General features: G+C 41.1%; 1 protein-coding gene across 9 annotated transcripts in view; it reads left to right on the top strand.

Moving 5' to 3' along the window:
* Window positions 1–14,992, top strand: part of magi2b (membrane associated guanylate kinase, WW and PDZ domain containing 2b) — a 143,500-nt gene that overhangs the window by 88,117 nt on the left and 40,391 nt on the right. For 8 of the 9 annotated variants that reach the window (XM_058397263.1, XM_058397259.1, XM_058397261.1 and 5 more), the window contains 5 exons: window positions 2,302–2,359; window positions 2,467–2,588; window positions 6,985–7,167; window positions 11,815–12,323; window positions 13,083–13,242. In XM_058397263.1, the coding sequence (XP_058253246.1) occupies window positions 2,302–2,359; window positions 2,467–2,588; window positions 6,985–7,167; window positions 11,815–12,323; window positions 13,083–13,242 (1,032 nt within the window). The remainder of the gene's footprint in view (window positions 1–2,301; window positions 2,360–2,466; window positions 2,589–6,984; window positions 7,168–11,814; window positions 12,324–13,082; window positions 13,243–14,992) is intronic. The other variant, XM_058397262.1, reaches the window with a different exon arrangement.

Genomic DNA, 14,992 nt, shown 5'->3' with positions numbered 1-14,992 from the left:
GATACTCAACTTACAATCAGGAAGTACATTGAAACGAATCAGCCACGTAAGTCTGATGAGTCTAACGGATTAAAACCACACTGGTTTATGAGCACACATCTCCGAGTCTAAATTTGTCCTTGAGAGGCGTTTCTATGGCAGGACTAAACGTTGAAGGACTGAGTGTTTTTCTGCAGAACAAAATGGTGTACGTAATATAATAAAAAATAATAATGCTTGAAGAGATGTATTTATCTGGGAGACGGGGCAGTGGTGGCTCAAGTGGTTAAGGCTCTGGGTCATTGACCAGAAGATCAGGGGTTCAAGTTGCCACTGTTGGGCCCTTGAGCAAGGCCCTTAACCCTCTCTGCTCCAGGGGTGCCGTATCATGGCTGACCCTGCGCTCTGACCCCAACCTCCAAGGATGGGATATGCGAAGAAAGAATTTCACTGTGCAGTAATGTATATGTGACAAATAAAGGCTGTTTCATTTCATTTCATTTCAACAAGATGAGTCTTTATTTACATAAGAGTCATACACCCATCAGGCATAACATTATGACCACCTGCCTAATATTGTGTTGGTCCCCCTTTTGCTGCCAAAACAGCCTTGACCCGTCATGCACCGTGTATTCTGACAGCTTTCTATCAGAACCAGCATTAACTACTTCAGCAGTTTGAGCAACAGTAGCTCGTCTGTTGGATCGGATCACACGGGCCAGCCTTCGATCCCCACGTGTATCAATGAGCCTTGGCCACCCATGACCCTGTCGCCGGTTCACCACTGTTCCTTCCTTGGACCACTTTTGATAGATACTGACCACTGCAGACCAGGAACACCCCACGAGAGCTGCAGTTTTGGAGATGCTCTGATCCAGTGGTCTAGCCATCACAATTTGGCCCTTTGTCAAACTCGCTCAAATCCTTACTCTTGTCCATTTTTCCTGCTTCTAACACATCAACTTTGAGGACAAAATGTTCACTTGCTGCCTAATATATCCCACCCACTAACAGGTGCCATGATGAGGAGATAATCGATGTTATTCACTTCACCTCTCACTGCTCCTAATGTTATCGCTGATCGGTGTATGTAACAATAATTATGACCTCTTTTTTTAACATATTAAGCATAGCACTAGGTTCTGCTTTTTATGCTTGATATATGATTAGACTTGTGAATAGACTGCAGAAATTATTTGCATGTGAACATTTTTTAACATCCCTATAGACTTTCTCTCACGGTGGAGCGTTACAAAGAGCTTTCGCAGACACCTTCCGCATATACGTTGAAATAAACAACGAAAACCTCACCGTTTCCACAGTTCTGCATTTTCCTTAAATGAAAACATGGTTTAATCTGCTTATTACTAGACTTTAGAGTCTTGTAGACAATCAGGTCCACCACAGAAGTCCCTGTGAATGAGCCGTTGCTATAGAAACAATATTGTGTTAGAATGAGTGTATTAATATAACCCTGTGATATGAATTATAGACAGTGCTGCTGTCAGAGCTGTGCTTATAGAAAACAAATAAAAGACCTTCAGCAAGGTTCCGGCAGCACTAAATATATTTATTGGTGCGAACACGTCAGCTGTAAACGTCCTCAAGCCTGAATTCGGACTAAAACAGGGAGACACTGAGAGTTTTTGTAACGTGACAGAAATGAAATGCTAGTTTCATGCGCCTCAGTATCAAGAAGCTCAGAGCAGACTGACTCTGTACATGGGTGTCGCTAGGCCATTTTTAGGGGGGCTTTAGCTTTACCCCCGTAACATTTCTACTCAGCCCCCCTAACAATTCTGAGATTCTCCATAAACTGTACACAAATTGGTGATCGCTTCAGTCCCCTTTAAATTTCATATGAAAACGGCGGCAGACACGTATGTGTGTGTGTGTGTGAGAGAGATCAGGAAGACTCGTATTTGGCTTGTTCAGTACTCAAATGTTATACACATCTATGCAATACAGTGGAATGCTGCAATAAGTTTACCATCCTCCCCTGTTAGTCAAACCTTTATTTTATTTTATTTATTTATTTATTTTTTTACTATTATACCCTCAATCGTCCCTGACTCTGTATCAAAACAATTCATTCATCATTAACTAAGTAGTTTCCACATCTTAGCTTAATAGAGTTTAACACTTCTGAGTCATATACAGACATGCGGGAAAACAATGACACTGTTGTAAGAAAAAAATGGTCTTATTTATTTATTTATTTTTAAAGCCCTAGTGTCTAAAACACTAGTGAAAGATTGAAACAGCAGTGAAACAGAGGTTCATCATTCACATCTCTCTCTCCCCCCTCCCCCCCCCCCACAGAGCTGCCGTACGGCTGGGAGAAAATCGACGACCCTATATATGGCAGTTACTACGTGGAGTAAGTGTCGTCACACACAAGCGTGTCATTGTGTAGAAGCCGAGAGCGTGTGCATGCGGAGAGAGGAGCAGCATTCAAACGAGAGCTCTGTGTTTCCTCCCTTTCAGCCACATTAACAGAAGGACGCAGTTCGAGAACCCTGTCCTGGAGGCCAAAAGAAGAATCCAACAGCAGCAGCAAATGCAGAGCCAAGGCCTGTCGTCCCTGCCGCTGCCTACCATCTATAGAGGTCTCAAACACACACACATGTACATGTACACACACGCACAAAATTGTGATCAGTATGCTGTCTTAAATTTGGATATCATCTGGATATCAACTCACATCATACACCTTCCAACCAGAGAAGGTGAAGCCTAACACGTGCTTCCTCCGAAACACATGTAGCCAGATCTCAGTCAAGGCAGCGTAACACACTCTCTGCCACATACACAAGCTCACACATGCCCACCACTGATTCTGTCAGTATTGCTCTGATTGACAGGGAAGACATCCCTCCCACACACAGAGCACAGAAAATCTCATTCCCACACAGATTCCTTACTTCCTGTCCAAACAGGAAATTAGGCAGGGTGCATGTCATAAGTCTTGCCTGATTTCCACAACTTCAGAGCTGTTTTAAAAGAGATTTTACTCTCAGTGAATAAAGACAGTCAGAGACACTTGGTTTCTTTTTAATTGCTGAATTTTTATTGGTATGTGCTACACATAGTGTAGTGCACTGCATAGGGCATAAAAGCCAATTATTTTATACTGTCGCTGCATAACTAGTGCACAGGAAGTCGTTCGGGATTCGAGATGTGTTTATGTTTATTAGCAGAAATAAAAAATTTTCCTTAGCAAGGATCGGAAACGTCAGAGGATTAAATAAAAAAAAACACTTTTTCACATTTTCTTTTTAACAAAAAGGGCTTAAATGGTTAATAATAATTATGATTGCAAGAAAGTAAAAGACTTAAACGTTTTGCCACTTCCTGTTGAGGAAATACCGACAGAAAGACAGGATTTTGAAGATGGGCAGGAAAATCCACATAGAATGTATTTCATTGTAGAATTCTGCAAACAGCAATGCACAGTGCAGAGGAGAAAGAGGATCTGAATAAATACTGTTCAGTATAAAAAAGCAGTGTTTCATTTTATTCATAATCTAGTCTACCTATATGCGGAGTAAGATACTAGATGGAAATGATGTATAGATATTTATATTAGCCCTTCTTTTTTCACTGTAGAGTGGAGGTGGAAATCTGGACCAGAAATGGGAATATATTGGTTCTGTTCAGACTGAGCTGAAATAAACCGTATCTGATCTTTGTTTTTTTTCCGAAGTGAAGATGGCTCATGATGTGAAGCTGTCAGTTCCATTAATAATGGAATCATCATTTGGATGTTTGGCGGTTTGGGAAAACTCATCGGATGTAGCTGTGAATCCTGAATCCAGCTTTTTACCAAATTTTTTTTTCCCCATTAATAAATTGCTTTGTCATTTCAAAGCTGATGTAGAAATTATTTTTTTAAATTATAGTCCATAAAGATGTTTAAATTTGTGTAAAGCAGGATGTCAAGCTTTGCTCAGGGTTATGCATCTAAAGCCTAATTTTGTAAATGGTATAAACACCAGGGTTGTCCTTAGTTACCACACATTGTTTATTAAAAAAGAAAGAAAGAAAAGAAACCATTCATTAATTTATTTCATCCATCCACTTTGTCACACACCACCTTTTTGTGTGCAGCTTTAGTGAAGTAACGTCGTAACGGAGGCAGCGTTTTGTTTTTGCAAAGGAGCTTGAGCATGTTTAAACCGGAATCAATTAGCAGATTGCGGACGGAGAACGAAAGCAGAGACACACACTTGGTTTGGAAAGGGAATAACGTGTGGGAAGATGCACAACCAAAATCACACTGCTGACCCCTGCTAGCTGCTAACAGGCTGCTAATGAAGAGTGCTATCCCAGCAGCCTTTGTGTTGGGCCATAATCAATGTCTAATTGGATGCGAAAATTTCCTACACAAGAAGTAATGAAAATAACAATATCTACAATATCATTTTTTATGTCCGCAACTTCAAGAGACGTGTGTTAAAAGCTGGGAGACGAGCGCGTTTAGATATGAAATAAACTCTTTATCTTTGGTGATTTTCTGATCTGTGCCACGTTTTTGTGCTTCTTTTACTTCAGAAAAAACGTATCAGCTCTTCTTAGATTTCCTGCGTTCATGGAAGTTCATGTTCATAAATGGATTTTTCACCACCACACCCCAGTTATTACTTGTTGGAAGTGTTTTTAGATTTGGGTCACGTTCTATCTAGGCCACTTGAGGACATGCGCTCTTCCCTCCTCCAGTCACTGAGGTTTGGATATGTGGCACGGTGTAGTGTGACACTGAAACCTGTATATATATATTTTTTTTCTTCTTCCAAAGGCTGCAGGTCACTTTCTGTTATTTTCTGCACTGCGGTGTGCGTTTCTGACCCCTTCCTCTGGCAAGAGCTGCCTTACTGCCTTCAGACATTTTTATTTTTTTTTTTGCATATGTAGAATACAATTAAGTGAATGATCCTGATGCATGGCCGCTTTTGTGACACTTCACTACATGGGCTAGATGAGGTGTTAGCCAGTACGCAGTGTGACCAGCCCCTGCAATTAAAAAGTCTGGATCGTCTTTAAAGGTGATGCCGACCTCCTGATAGCTTCTCTTGATTAGGTTCCCCTTTCTCAGTGGCCTGCTTTTGGAGGAATGCCCAGTTCTAGGCAGGGTGAAGCTGCAAGCATGTCTCTTTTCGTTTTTTGGGGTTTTTTTTCTCTCTCTATTTTCTTTTCTTTTTTTAATTGCCTTTTAGCAGCGTAGTCAAAGTTTATACGACTCTTTTAAACCCCAATCTCTGATTTGTTTTATACTGATGATTAAGTACCACTTTTAAATGAGTTCAATTCGTTATTCAGGTTTAAATTACTTGCAAGGAACTTAGAATGCAAATGTGGAATATATAGATATACACACTGCCTGCTATGACTGGCTTTACTTTATATTTTTTATACGTTTTCTGATTTGTAATGACCCCAAACATTGTGACCAAACATAATGACCCTATGTGTAGAAATAGAAGGCAGTAATTAAATGGACACACTTGTGACATCATGGCAGTGACCACTCGGTGGTTAAGATGTAAACTACTCATCAGTTCAAATCCCTGATGCCAAGCTGCCACTGTGGCATCTTAACCCTCAACTGCACAGTTGTATGGAACAAAAAAATCCGGTAAATAGAAGTCACTCTGCCAAATGCTTTAAATATAAATAATTTGGTCAAAATGTTTCAGAGGACCAGCTTTAAAAGTCTGTATGATGTCCAGCAGGAAATCATTTCTGATTTCATTTCTGGCTGATTTCTCTGTGGAAGTGATGGCAGTATTCGCTCCCCTGTCAATCACAGCGGCACTAAGCAACGAGCTCATACATGTGGAAGAGGGCAGATAGAGCATTTGACTCTTGTATAATGTCTTGGAGGAAGGATCTGCTAGCCCATACCATCCTCGCCTGTTTGTGATAATGGATATCTGGCTAGTGAGCAGGAAATGGAGGCGAAAATGTATCCGTGGTTCAGCGACTCTGTTTTCCCAAACCTGGCAGATCCTCCGTCGCTTCTTCGTTTATGTAAATTATATACAAGAAAGCAGTTCATCAAGAAAAAAAAAAGGAAGGGTTGTTGTTTTTTATTTTTACACTCTTGATAGGTTTGCATTTCATTTATTCTCTCCGGTCCAATTAGCGAAGTGACACGACAGTTTGTTGAAGTCAACAACGAAAACAGAATATTTGTTCTGTGTTTATTCTCCGCTTCAAGTTCAAACCAGATAAACAGATGTGTCTGCCGTTCAGCCTCCGCGGTGTTAGTCAAAAGTGTGAAGCTCCACTGCGAATCAAAAACATAACCAACTAATAAATCTTTACAGCCGCAATCACCGTGTAATCACTGAGAGCTAAACGTAATCGCTGCCATTCTGTCATACTGTAGTAGTCGCTCAGCTTTTTTAAGCCAGGAATTTTACAACTGGATCTTGCGTAGCTGAATACCTCTGACTAGACTTTATGTCTCATGCTTTGGCTTTTGTTTTGGTTGTAGTTCTTGTCTTGTCTTTTGTCTGCTCATTATTGCTTCGCTTCAGTAAATGGCTTCTCTGTTGTAAGTCTTTGTGTTTGCACTCTGTTTATGCATTGTTCACTTTCAAGCCAACTTTTTTTGCTAGTACTTTCCAGGCTTTTAAACCAGTGTTCTCTTTTCAGGAATATTGATTTGCCTTGTTTAACCTTGTCTTCCTGTTTAACCTTGTCTTCCTGTTTATTGACTACAGCCTCACCATTACAACCGCAAATTATGGATAATAAATAAACTCTTTCATTTGCTCGTGCACATGCACCAAGCGGTTAGTAGGAAATTAGAGGGTTATTGGCATAAATATTTAGTGATATTATTTTCCTTAAAATAAAAAAAGGAACTGATAAAGAAACCTGGGTGTGGGATGACTCCTACTCATGAAAGGAATTGCGAAGTCTGTACTCGGGAAGCATTTTCCTGACAGTTTGGTGTGGTGTGGGTTAATAATGTATTTGCATGTGTGACTTTCACAGAGAAGCCTCCGTTCACGCGAGATGCCACCCAGCTGAAAGGCACGTTTCTGTCCACGGCGCTGCAGAAGAGCAACATGGGCTTCGGCTTCACCATCATCGGCGGAGACGAACCGGACGAGTTCCTGCAGGTGAAGAGTGTCATTCCAGAGGGCCCGGCGGCGCAGGACGGCAAGATGGCCACCGGTGAGTCTCCTGTCTCTCCTGTCTTCTATTCAGTCAGAAAGTTCACATTATTGGGGTTTTTTCCACTTGGCCTGAATACCCGAGGATGTTCTGAGGATTGATTCATGCTTCATTTTTCTTTTGGTGGGGGTGTGGGGCTGCATCACATTTCCATGCAGTTTTTGCTTCGTATGCAAGAGAATAGGTGCATCGTGTTATTGTATTAATTAATACTGCAAGAGGTTATTTTAAGGTTCTTTCTGAAAAAAAAGAAGTCATTGTCATCATTTCTAATTAACATTATGCTAATATGAACGTGGCAGCCGAGCAGTGCAGAAAATCATGCGGATACAAATCGAGCTTCAGTTAATGTTTGCAACAAACATCAGAGTCAAGGCATGTAGCCGGGCTGAGTATTTTGAGATCTTTAGTCTTGAGAGTTTACACAGAAAGGTGAAACAAACCAGAAAACATCCAGTCAGCAGCAGGTCTGTAGGAGGAAGCTGATGGGAGAGGTCAGAGTCTGGTTCAGTCTGACTGGATGCATCGTAAATCAGCACTCTTTACAACCGTGTTGAGCAGAAAAGCATCTCAGAACACACCTCACTTCGAAGCTACGAGCTACAGCGCAGCAACAAGAGCACATTTTATCATCAGGTATTAAAACTGAACCGATCCACCTGGTCTTTTTCCAATCTTCAACTATCCCTCCTGTTGTGAAACTTTGAAATAAGAAGTAGCATGACTTTTTGAACAAATTATGTTACCTGGCTGGAAAAAGAGCACTGACGCAGTTTACTCCACACCTGGGATTGAAGCAGTCTTCTACACTTCTACCTTAGTGAAGATGAAGCCTTTACTTATCACATGTACATTACAGCGCAGTGAAATTCGCCACATATCCCAGTTTAGGAGGTTGGGGTCGGAGCATTGGGTCAGCTATGATACAGCTCCCCCGCAGCAGAGAGGGTTAAGGGTTAGCCTTAAGGGCAAGTCAACACTGGCAGCCTGGTGGTGCTGGGGCTTGAACCCCTGACCTTCCACTCAACAACTCAGAGCGTTTACTGTACTTGAGCGCCCACTGCCATTCTATACCGCCTGCACTACCGTATAAACAGTGCTGGGTATAGAAAGAAAATCAGGTATGAAAAAGCCTTAAATTACACATGGGTTCAGTTCCTCTCTACACCAGCGCTGCATTTTCGGATGTGCCCGGTTGGGGCTTTTGACATTTGATCAGATCTGCAGTCTGTGTTGCGGCCACTTCATAAAACTTTGAATGTGTTTACAGAAATAGAGGTTTTTATACTCTCCGTGGGCAGTCGTGCTCTCACTATAAAGGCTGGATGTGCAACAGACGACCATAAACCGCTAGAAAAACTTGCTACATAAGCTGGTTTTGGAGAGTGATATCAGCGTGATCTCAGCACAAAAAAAAATCTATTTACAACTGAAGTTTACATTGCGCGGTAATCTTTTAGCTCCAGCTGAAAGACGGAAAATATTTACAAATCAATCATTTTCATCTTAAATAATATATTGATATCTGTATATCGTAGCTCAGTGTGTGTGGTTTGTCTTACACAGGATTGCGTATGCTGCGGCTGTCGGTTCGCTGACAGGAAGCTGCTTTTATGAAGCAATACGCCGTCTTTTACCTTTTTACTGCCTAAAAAGCTTATGTGCTCAGTGTTAGTTGAGGCTTTTTTTTCCCCTTAAAGTCAGTGCCTTAATTCAACTTTGATTCTCGAACTCCTCGAACTGCACGCAGCAAGTGAGCCGTGTCTATAGGCTCCGTCGCTTCCCGAGGCCTCGTACTTAATTATGCACGCTGGCTCCATGTTCATTGCTGCACAATGCTGCGTGACCGAGGTTCAGATTTAACGGTGGAGAAAAAAAGGCTGCTTAAAAAAAAAAAAAAAATCTGTTTTCTCATTTTCTCTCTTTGTCTTTGTCTTGCTTTCTGTGTTCTCTCCTGTCTGCCGGTGGAGTAACAGCCTCAGGTTCTCTGTAACACTGTGGTCTCTCATTATTGGCCAGATGGTTGCGTCAGCCTTTATCACACGCCTACATGCGTTTAAAATGATCCTGCTGTCCGTGTGTGTGTGTGTGTGTGTGTACAGGTGGTCACATGGATGGGGTCAGTGTAATGTTGAATTTCCATGATTGTCTTCATATTCTGCTTCATACTCTGTTGCATATAGTTAAGCATTTATCCTGACAAGAACTGCACAAGAACTCCTCAAAATAATAATGCCGAATGACTCATTATTGAAATGACGATGATTTTTTTTTTTTAAATTAATCAGCTAATTAAGGAGCAAAGACCCAATTTTTGCATTTTTAAGTCAGCAGAATAAAGGCTTTTCTTTCACAAGAAATATTATCCTCCGTTATTTGTTCAAATCTACAGTGCCAGTCTATAGTGGTATTTTTTGCAAGTTTTACATATAGACAAATTTCTCCGTTACATTTCATATCATTGTAAAGTGTTTTTCATTTATTTACTAACATTATTAAGTCTATGTCTAGACATTTGGGGAAAAAAAAATCTATCAGGCTTAGTCAGGGATGCATTTGTTCTCGGATGGAAAATTGCTTTTATAAGGCAACACATTCTGACACACGCTATTTTTGAACATTAATTATATATATATATATATATATTTATATATAAATAGAGCAAAATGTAGCTATGTGGATAATGCTTTTTTTTCTCAGTGCTAATCAACACTCCATGATTTTGTCCACGTGAAATATTTAAGATCACATCTATGATCTAATGCCCTGTGTCATGACATGGAGGGTCAGAAATCAGGCCAAACATATCAGATCCTGTAAAACAGTTTGGAATGATTTAGAATAGCCTTTATTTGTCACATATACATTACAGCACAGGGAAATTCCTTCTTCGGATATCTTTGGTCAGAGCCATGATGCAGCAGGGAGGGTTAAGGGCTTTGCTCAGGGGACAACAGTGTCAGCTTGGCGGTGCTGGGGCTTGAACCTCAACCTTCAACAACTCAGCGCATTAACCACTTGAGCTATATGTATTTTTTAGTTTCTAAAAATATTTTTGGAACTGGAAATGTTTAAATATAATGGCTTATTATTCTTTTGTTTTTAACTCTTTTAGTCAGAGATAAAAACTTATCAGCCGTTTTTATCATTGTAAACAAATGAATCATTATATTGTCACAAGTATAATATAAAATGAGTCAGGACTCTGTTGGCGTTCAGCGTGAGTGTGTTTTTCCCTCCTTACACGGAAATTTTATTGGTTGAAGTTAAACACCTTCACATTTTAGATGCTTATGAACAAGCACTCGGGGCATCTGAGAGCAGAAATGGGTTTGATATCAGCGTTTCTTTTGAAGACTTTGCCCCTAGTAGGCTAGGTGAAAACAGAAATACTTGTGAAACCCGACAAATTCTTAGTGCCTACTTTCATATGAGTCATTAAGCACCACTGTGGAGCGTGACGTGACAACAGGGACACGACAAAACAGGTGCAAATTCCATTTTTTTGGACCAAAAAGGAGTTTACTTTTTTAGATTAAAGTAAATAAATGAAGTGAAGTGCTTTAAAACATTCTAAAGAAAATAGTATCAACTGATATTTTAGCTGATAAAGGTTTCAGTATATTTATATAGTGTCATTGCTACCAAATATAGAATTTGAAGCGAAATCATCATCATCATCATCATCATCATCATCATCAATTTTCCAAATCCTTAAATCTAAAAATGATTCATTGATTAATTCTCTGGAACGGCAGCCCTGACAGTCGATCTGGCTATAATTCAAATGATAGTTTTATATTAATGAACTCGCTAATATGTGATCCTTCTGTAGTAAACAGCTCATTAACTTCAACTTCTATGGCAGATGCTCCGGTCTAAGACTCATCAGAAATGGATTAAAAAACAAAACAAAACACAAATTATTTAACGAAGAAAAATGTTTCTGTGCTGATACGATGCAAGTTTTCCGCAAGTAGATATTTATTTAACGTTTTGACATTTCCGGTTCGTCCGTCACGCGACAAACTGCATTATTTTAACTTCAAGATGGAGAAAAAAAGAGAGGGAGTGAGCGTTTATAGCTGCCAGAGCATACAGTAAGTGATAACATGAACTTGTCTTGGAGATGTCTAATAGCGTTAACGGTAACTACTGTATAAATGGCTAAGAAATTCATTTTGTTAATTAATAAAAAATCGCAATCATCAGCTAATTGCTGTAGTGTAAGACTTGGCAACGTGCTGGGATAGAAAATTCTTCCACTTCAGGGTGGGAATGCATCACTCCACATTGTTATGGATTATTTTTTCTCCAACAGCACACCATGTTTTATTTCTCGCGTAGAATCTTCTTTCAAATGGATGTTTTTGAGCTTCAGCTGCTGGTGAGCTTCTCACCACAGGGACCAGATGAAGCGATGTAGGGAAGCTTCGTGCTGAATCATTCATGTTCAGGCAACACAGGTGAATACACGAAGAGAGAATACATGCTCGGATTTACGTGGCGTGACGCACATCGTAACATAAAACCTTGAAGCTGCTAAATCTTAATTCTTTAGAAGGGGTTTTAAGAGATTCAGGCGCTCTAGTGGTGCAGTATGTTCTGCATGTTATTTCACCTCAGCCCTTCCTCTTCTGCGCCTAGGTGATGTGATCGTCTACATCAACGACATCTGCGTCTTGGGCACCACCCACGCAGACGTGGTCAAGCTCTTTCAGTCAGTGCCCATCGGTCAGAGCGTGACCCTCGTGCTGTGCCGAGGCTACCCGCTGCCCTACGACCCCGAGGAGCCGTCAGCCAGCTCGACGGTGCCCCCTCTTGGCCTGGTGGATCCCTCGCTCCTGCTCAACGGACGCAGCACCTACGACAACTACATGGAGTACATGTCTCTGACGGGGCGCCTGCTTCCTGAGCACGGAGACGCTCTGTCCCAGGCGTCCCATCCCGGAGACACACACCTGGACGGATCACAGCCGCCGTCCCTCAACACACCAGGGCCTCTGCACGATGACGCTGTCTCTATGGCATCGTCGACCGGGGCAACAGCCGGAGCTCAAGCAGCACCAGAGATTCTGAGCCTCACCATGACCAAAGGAAACGAGGGTTTCGGGTTCACCATCGCAGACAGTCCGACAGGCCAGCGGGTCAAACAGGTGCAAAATAATGTATTATAATCTAATATGATTCTTATAACATTCTATATGTTTTTATTAGTACATCAAATCTGATTGGTCAGCAGCTCTTACAGTAATTCCAAGCAGACCAGATGGTTATAGCCATATTGTTAACCTTAAACCAGTGAGAATTAATACAATTATGACCATTCTTGCAGCAATATATTAGAAATGTACTAGGCTAGATGTTTATTTCAAAGCTTCATCTCTTATGTTGTTGTTTCTTGCTGTTATGTTACATCATGTTACACTCGACAGCAAAGACAAAAACTGTCTCAGTCTGCATTTTCTATCCCCAATTTTCTATCCCCAACTGTGCATAAAATCAGTGATGTTGCTGTTATTGGAAAATCCTGTCTCAGACACTTAAACTCAAGAAAAGTCTAGCAAAACAATTCGGAGGTGTGAACTACACATGGGTGATTTGCATTATCGTAATGAGGAGCCCAGAAAGCAGCTGTATAACCTGCCTCTGAATCCACGTAGCATTGCTCATGTAAATATTGAAATAACTTGATGCCAGTTAAGAACATCTGCGCAGCTGTCAGTCATTCTACATTCATATGCTGATGAGCTCATCTTCCGTTTTTATTTATCTACTTATTCATTCCATCCAATACTGACGTCGAAGCTCATATCAATACTCCACGCATCTCTACTCTAAATGTATAATTATCCGTGCAGCTTTGTTCATGGTGCAGCTGTTTGAAACCTTGTATTGTTACACGGCTTGTTCAGGTGCTGGAGCCGCAGGGGTGCCCGGGCCTGTGTGAAGGGGACCTGATAGTGGAGATTAACCAGCAGGGGCTGCAGGGCCTCAACCACTCACAGGTGGTGCAGATCCTGAAGGATTGCGCCGTGGGGACCGAAGCCACCCTCATCATCCAGAGAGGAGCAGGTACGAGGATCTGTCTTCTTTTCACATTTGTACTAAACAAAAGTTTAAATGAGTTATTTAATTATTCCTGATGAGAGATTTCTTGCATTTGCATTTGTAGTGTTTTCATGCAAGTGTATTTCAGGGACTTTGTTCAGACCTTGCAAGAAGAGGTACTTAATACATTTACAGTGGAAATACGATGGCATACGAATGCCCTCCCTTAAACATTTTCGCCTTAAGAATTTAAGTTTTACGTTCAAAACTTGTTTGCGTCAGTGAAAAGCTAAGCGAAGCAAGTTTACGGAAGAGTCAACCCTCGATACCAACGTTGTCTTTGGCATGTGTTCAAAAATTACGTGATTTTTTTATTTTTATTTCGGCGTTGTGGGTGGTCTGTTCTATTTTTAGCCCAAGCTTGGTGGCACGACTTCCTGTGAGGACCCTTGGAAATTGGTAATATTTTTGGGGTGGCTGGAACGGATTATCTACATTTACATTATTTCTCATGGGAAAATTTGTATCAAAAATTCTCATTTTCGCCTGAGAACTCGCCTCCGGAACGAATTATATTGGTATGCCGAGGTTCCACCGTACACTATACAATAAATAATAAACACTGACACACTGGAATTTTCTTGCTAAAGTGATAGAAAATCTCACAAAAATGTTATTTGTCTGTAGTACACAAAGGAGTTGTTAGGGAACTGCATGATTTTTTCTTTTTCTTTTTTTTCCCCCTCACTTCTCCCGTCACATTTTCTAAATAGTCTGCTCGGTGCATTTACTTTCGAGCGCACCGCTTACAATTCCTAGTCTTCAGGACTTTAATGCACTTTTCTTGCCTGTGTTATTGAGTGTTGTGCTAAACAGCTTCATATCCAGCCTGAGGAATGTAACCCAGGGTTCAGTTAAGATCTCTGTAAACACACTGTGACATCTGATGTTCTTTTGATGTGAAAATGTTGCCTGAGGAGATAGCATTCGACTCAAATCACTCCACTTCTGTACATGCGCTGACCAGACTGGTGTGTGTGTGTGAGAGAGAGAGAGAGAGAGAGAGAGATTGTAGCCATTTGTGGGTGTGTGGAAGCTGAAGTTAAAATTCCATGGCATCATTTCAGACTCTTTTGGCTGGGTTCATCCTAAGCAGAACATCCTGGCAGGCAGGAGCCACAATGTTTTAGCACTAATTCTGAGACACGCCAAAATAATCGCCTAATCCCAGGTTCCGATCACACTGCCCACTATTATTGTATATATATATATTTATTGACATTCTTGCATGCATCTGCGATGTTCTTGAAGCGACCTCCGTCTTGTTAGCAAGTCTTTGAGGTACATTGTGGGTTTAATTGAATGCCTATAGCCTCAAGCGGTGCATCCAGGCGCTCCAGTTTCACCTGGCTGATTCATATCTGACCTTTTCCTTGAACTCGAAACGAGCAATCATCCCGGAGCGGATCGAAGCCAAAACAAGCAGATGAGAGTTGGGTTTTTTTTAATCCCCACCTCGGCTCACGCTGATCTACCTGCACGGCCATTACAAAAAATGATCGTCTGCTTCACTCATTTCATCCTGCTCTTTAATCCATGTGCATCATTCCGGATGCTTCTTTCCTCAATTCTTGTTTTGTTTTGGGTTTTTTTCACTCCTTTTCTAATCCTCTGTTTATATTCCTCAACCCAGTGGCCCTGAAAGACCGCTCTAGTAAACACACAGTGAGGTTTCAAATAAGCAAGTGAGAGACAACCTGAGTGAATCACGGCT

This window comes from Hemibagrus wyckioides, linkage group LG08 (assembly GCF_019097595.1).
Source record: "Hemibagrus wyckioides isolate EC202008001 linkage group LG08, SWU_Hwy_1.0, whole genome shotgun sequence".
NCBI classification, from domain to species: Eukaryota; Metazoa; Chordata; class Actinopteri; order Siluriformes; family Bagridae; genus Hemibagrus; species Hemibagrus wyckioides.
Note: the sequence above shows the minus strand (reverse complement) of the source record. Positions and strands in the feature narration are given on the sequence as shown.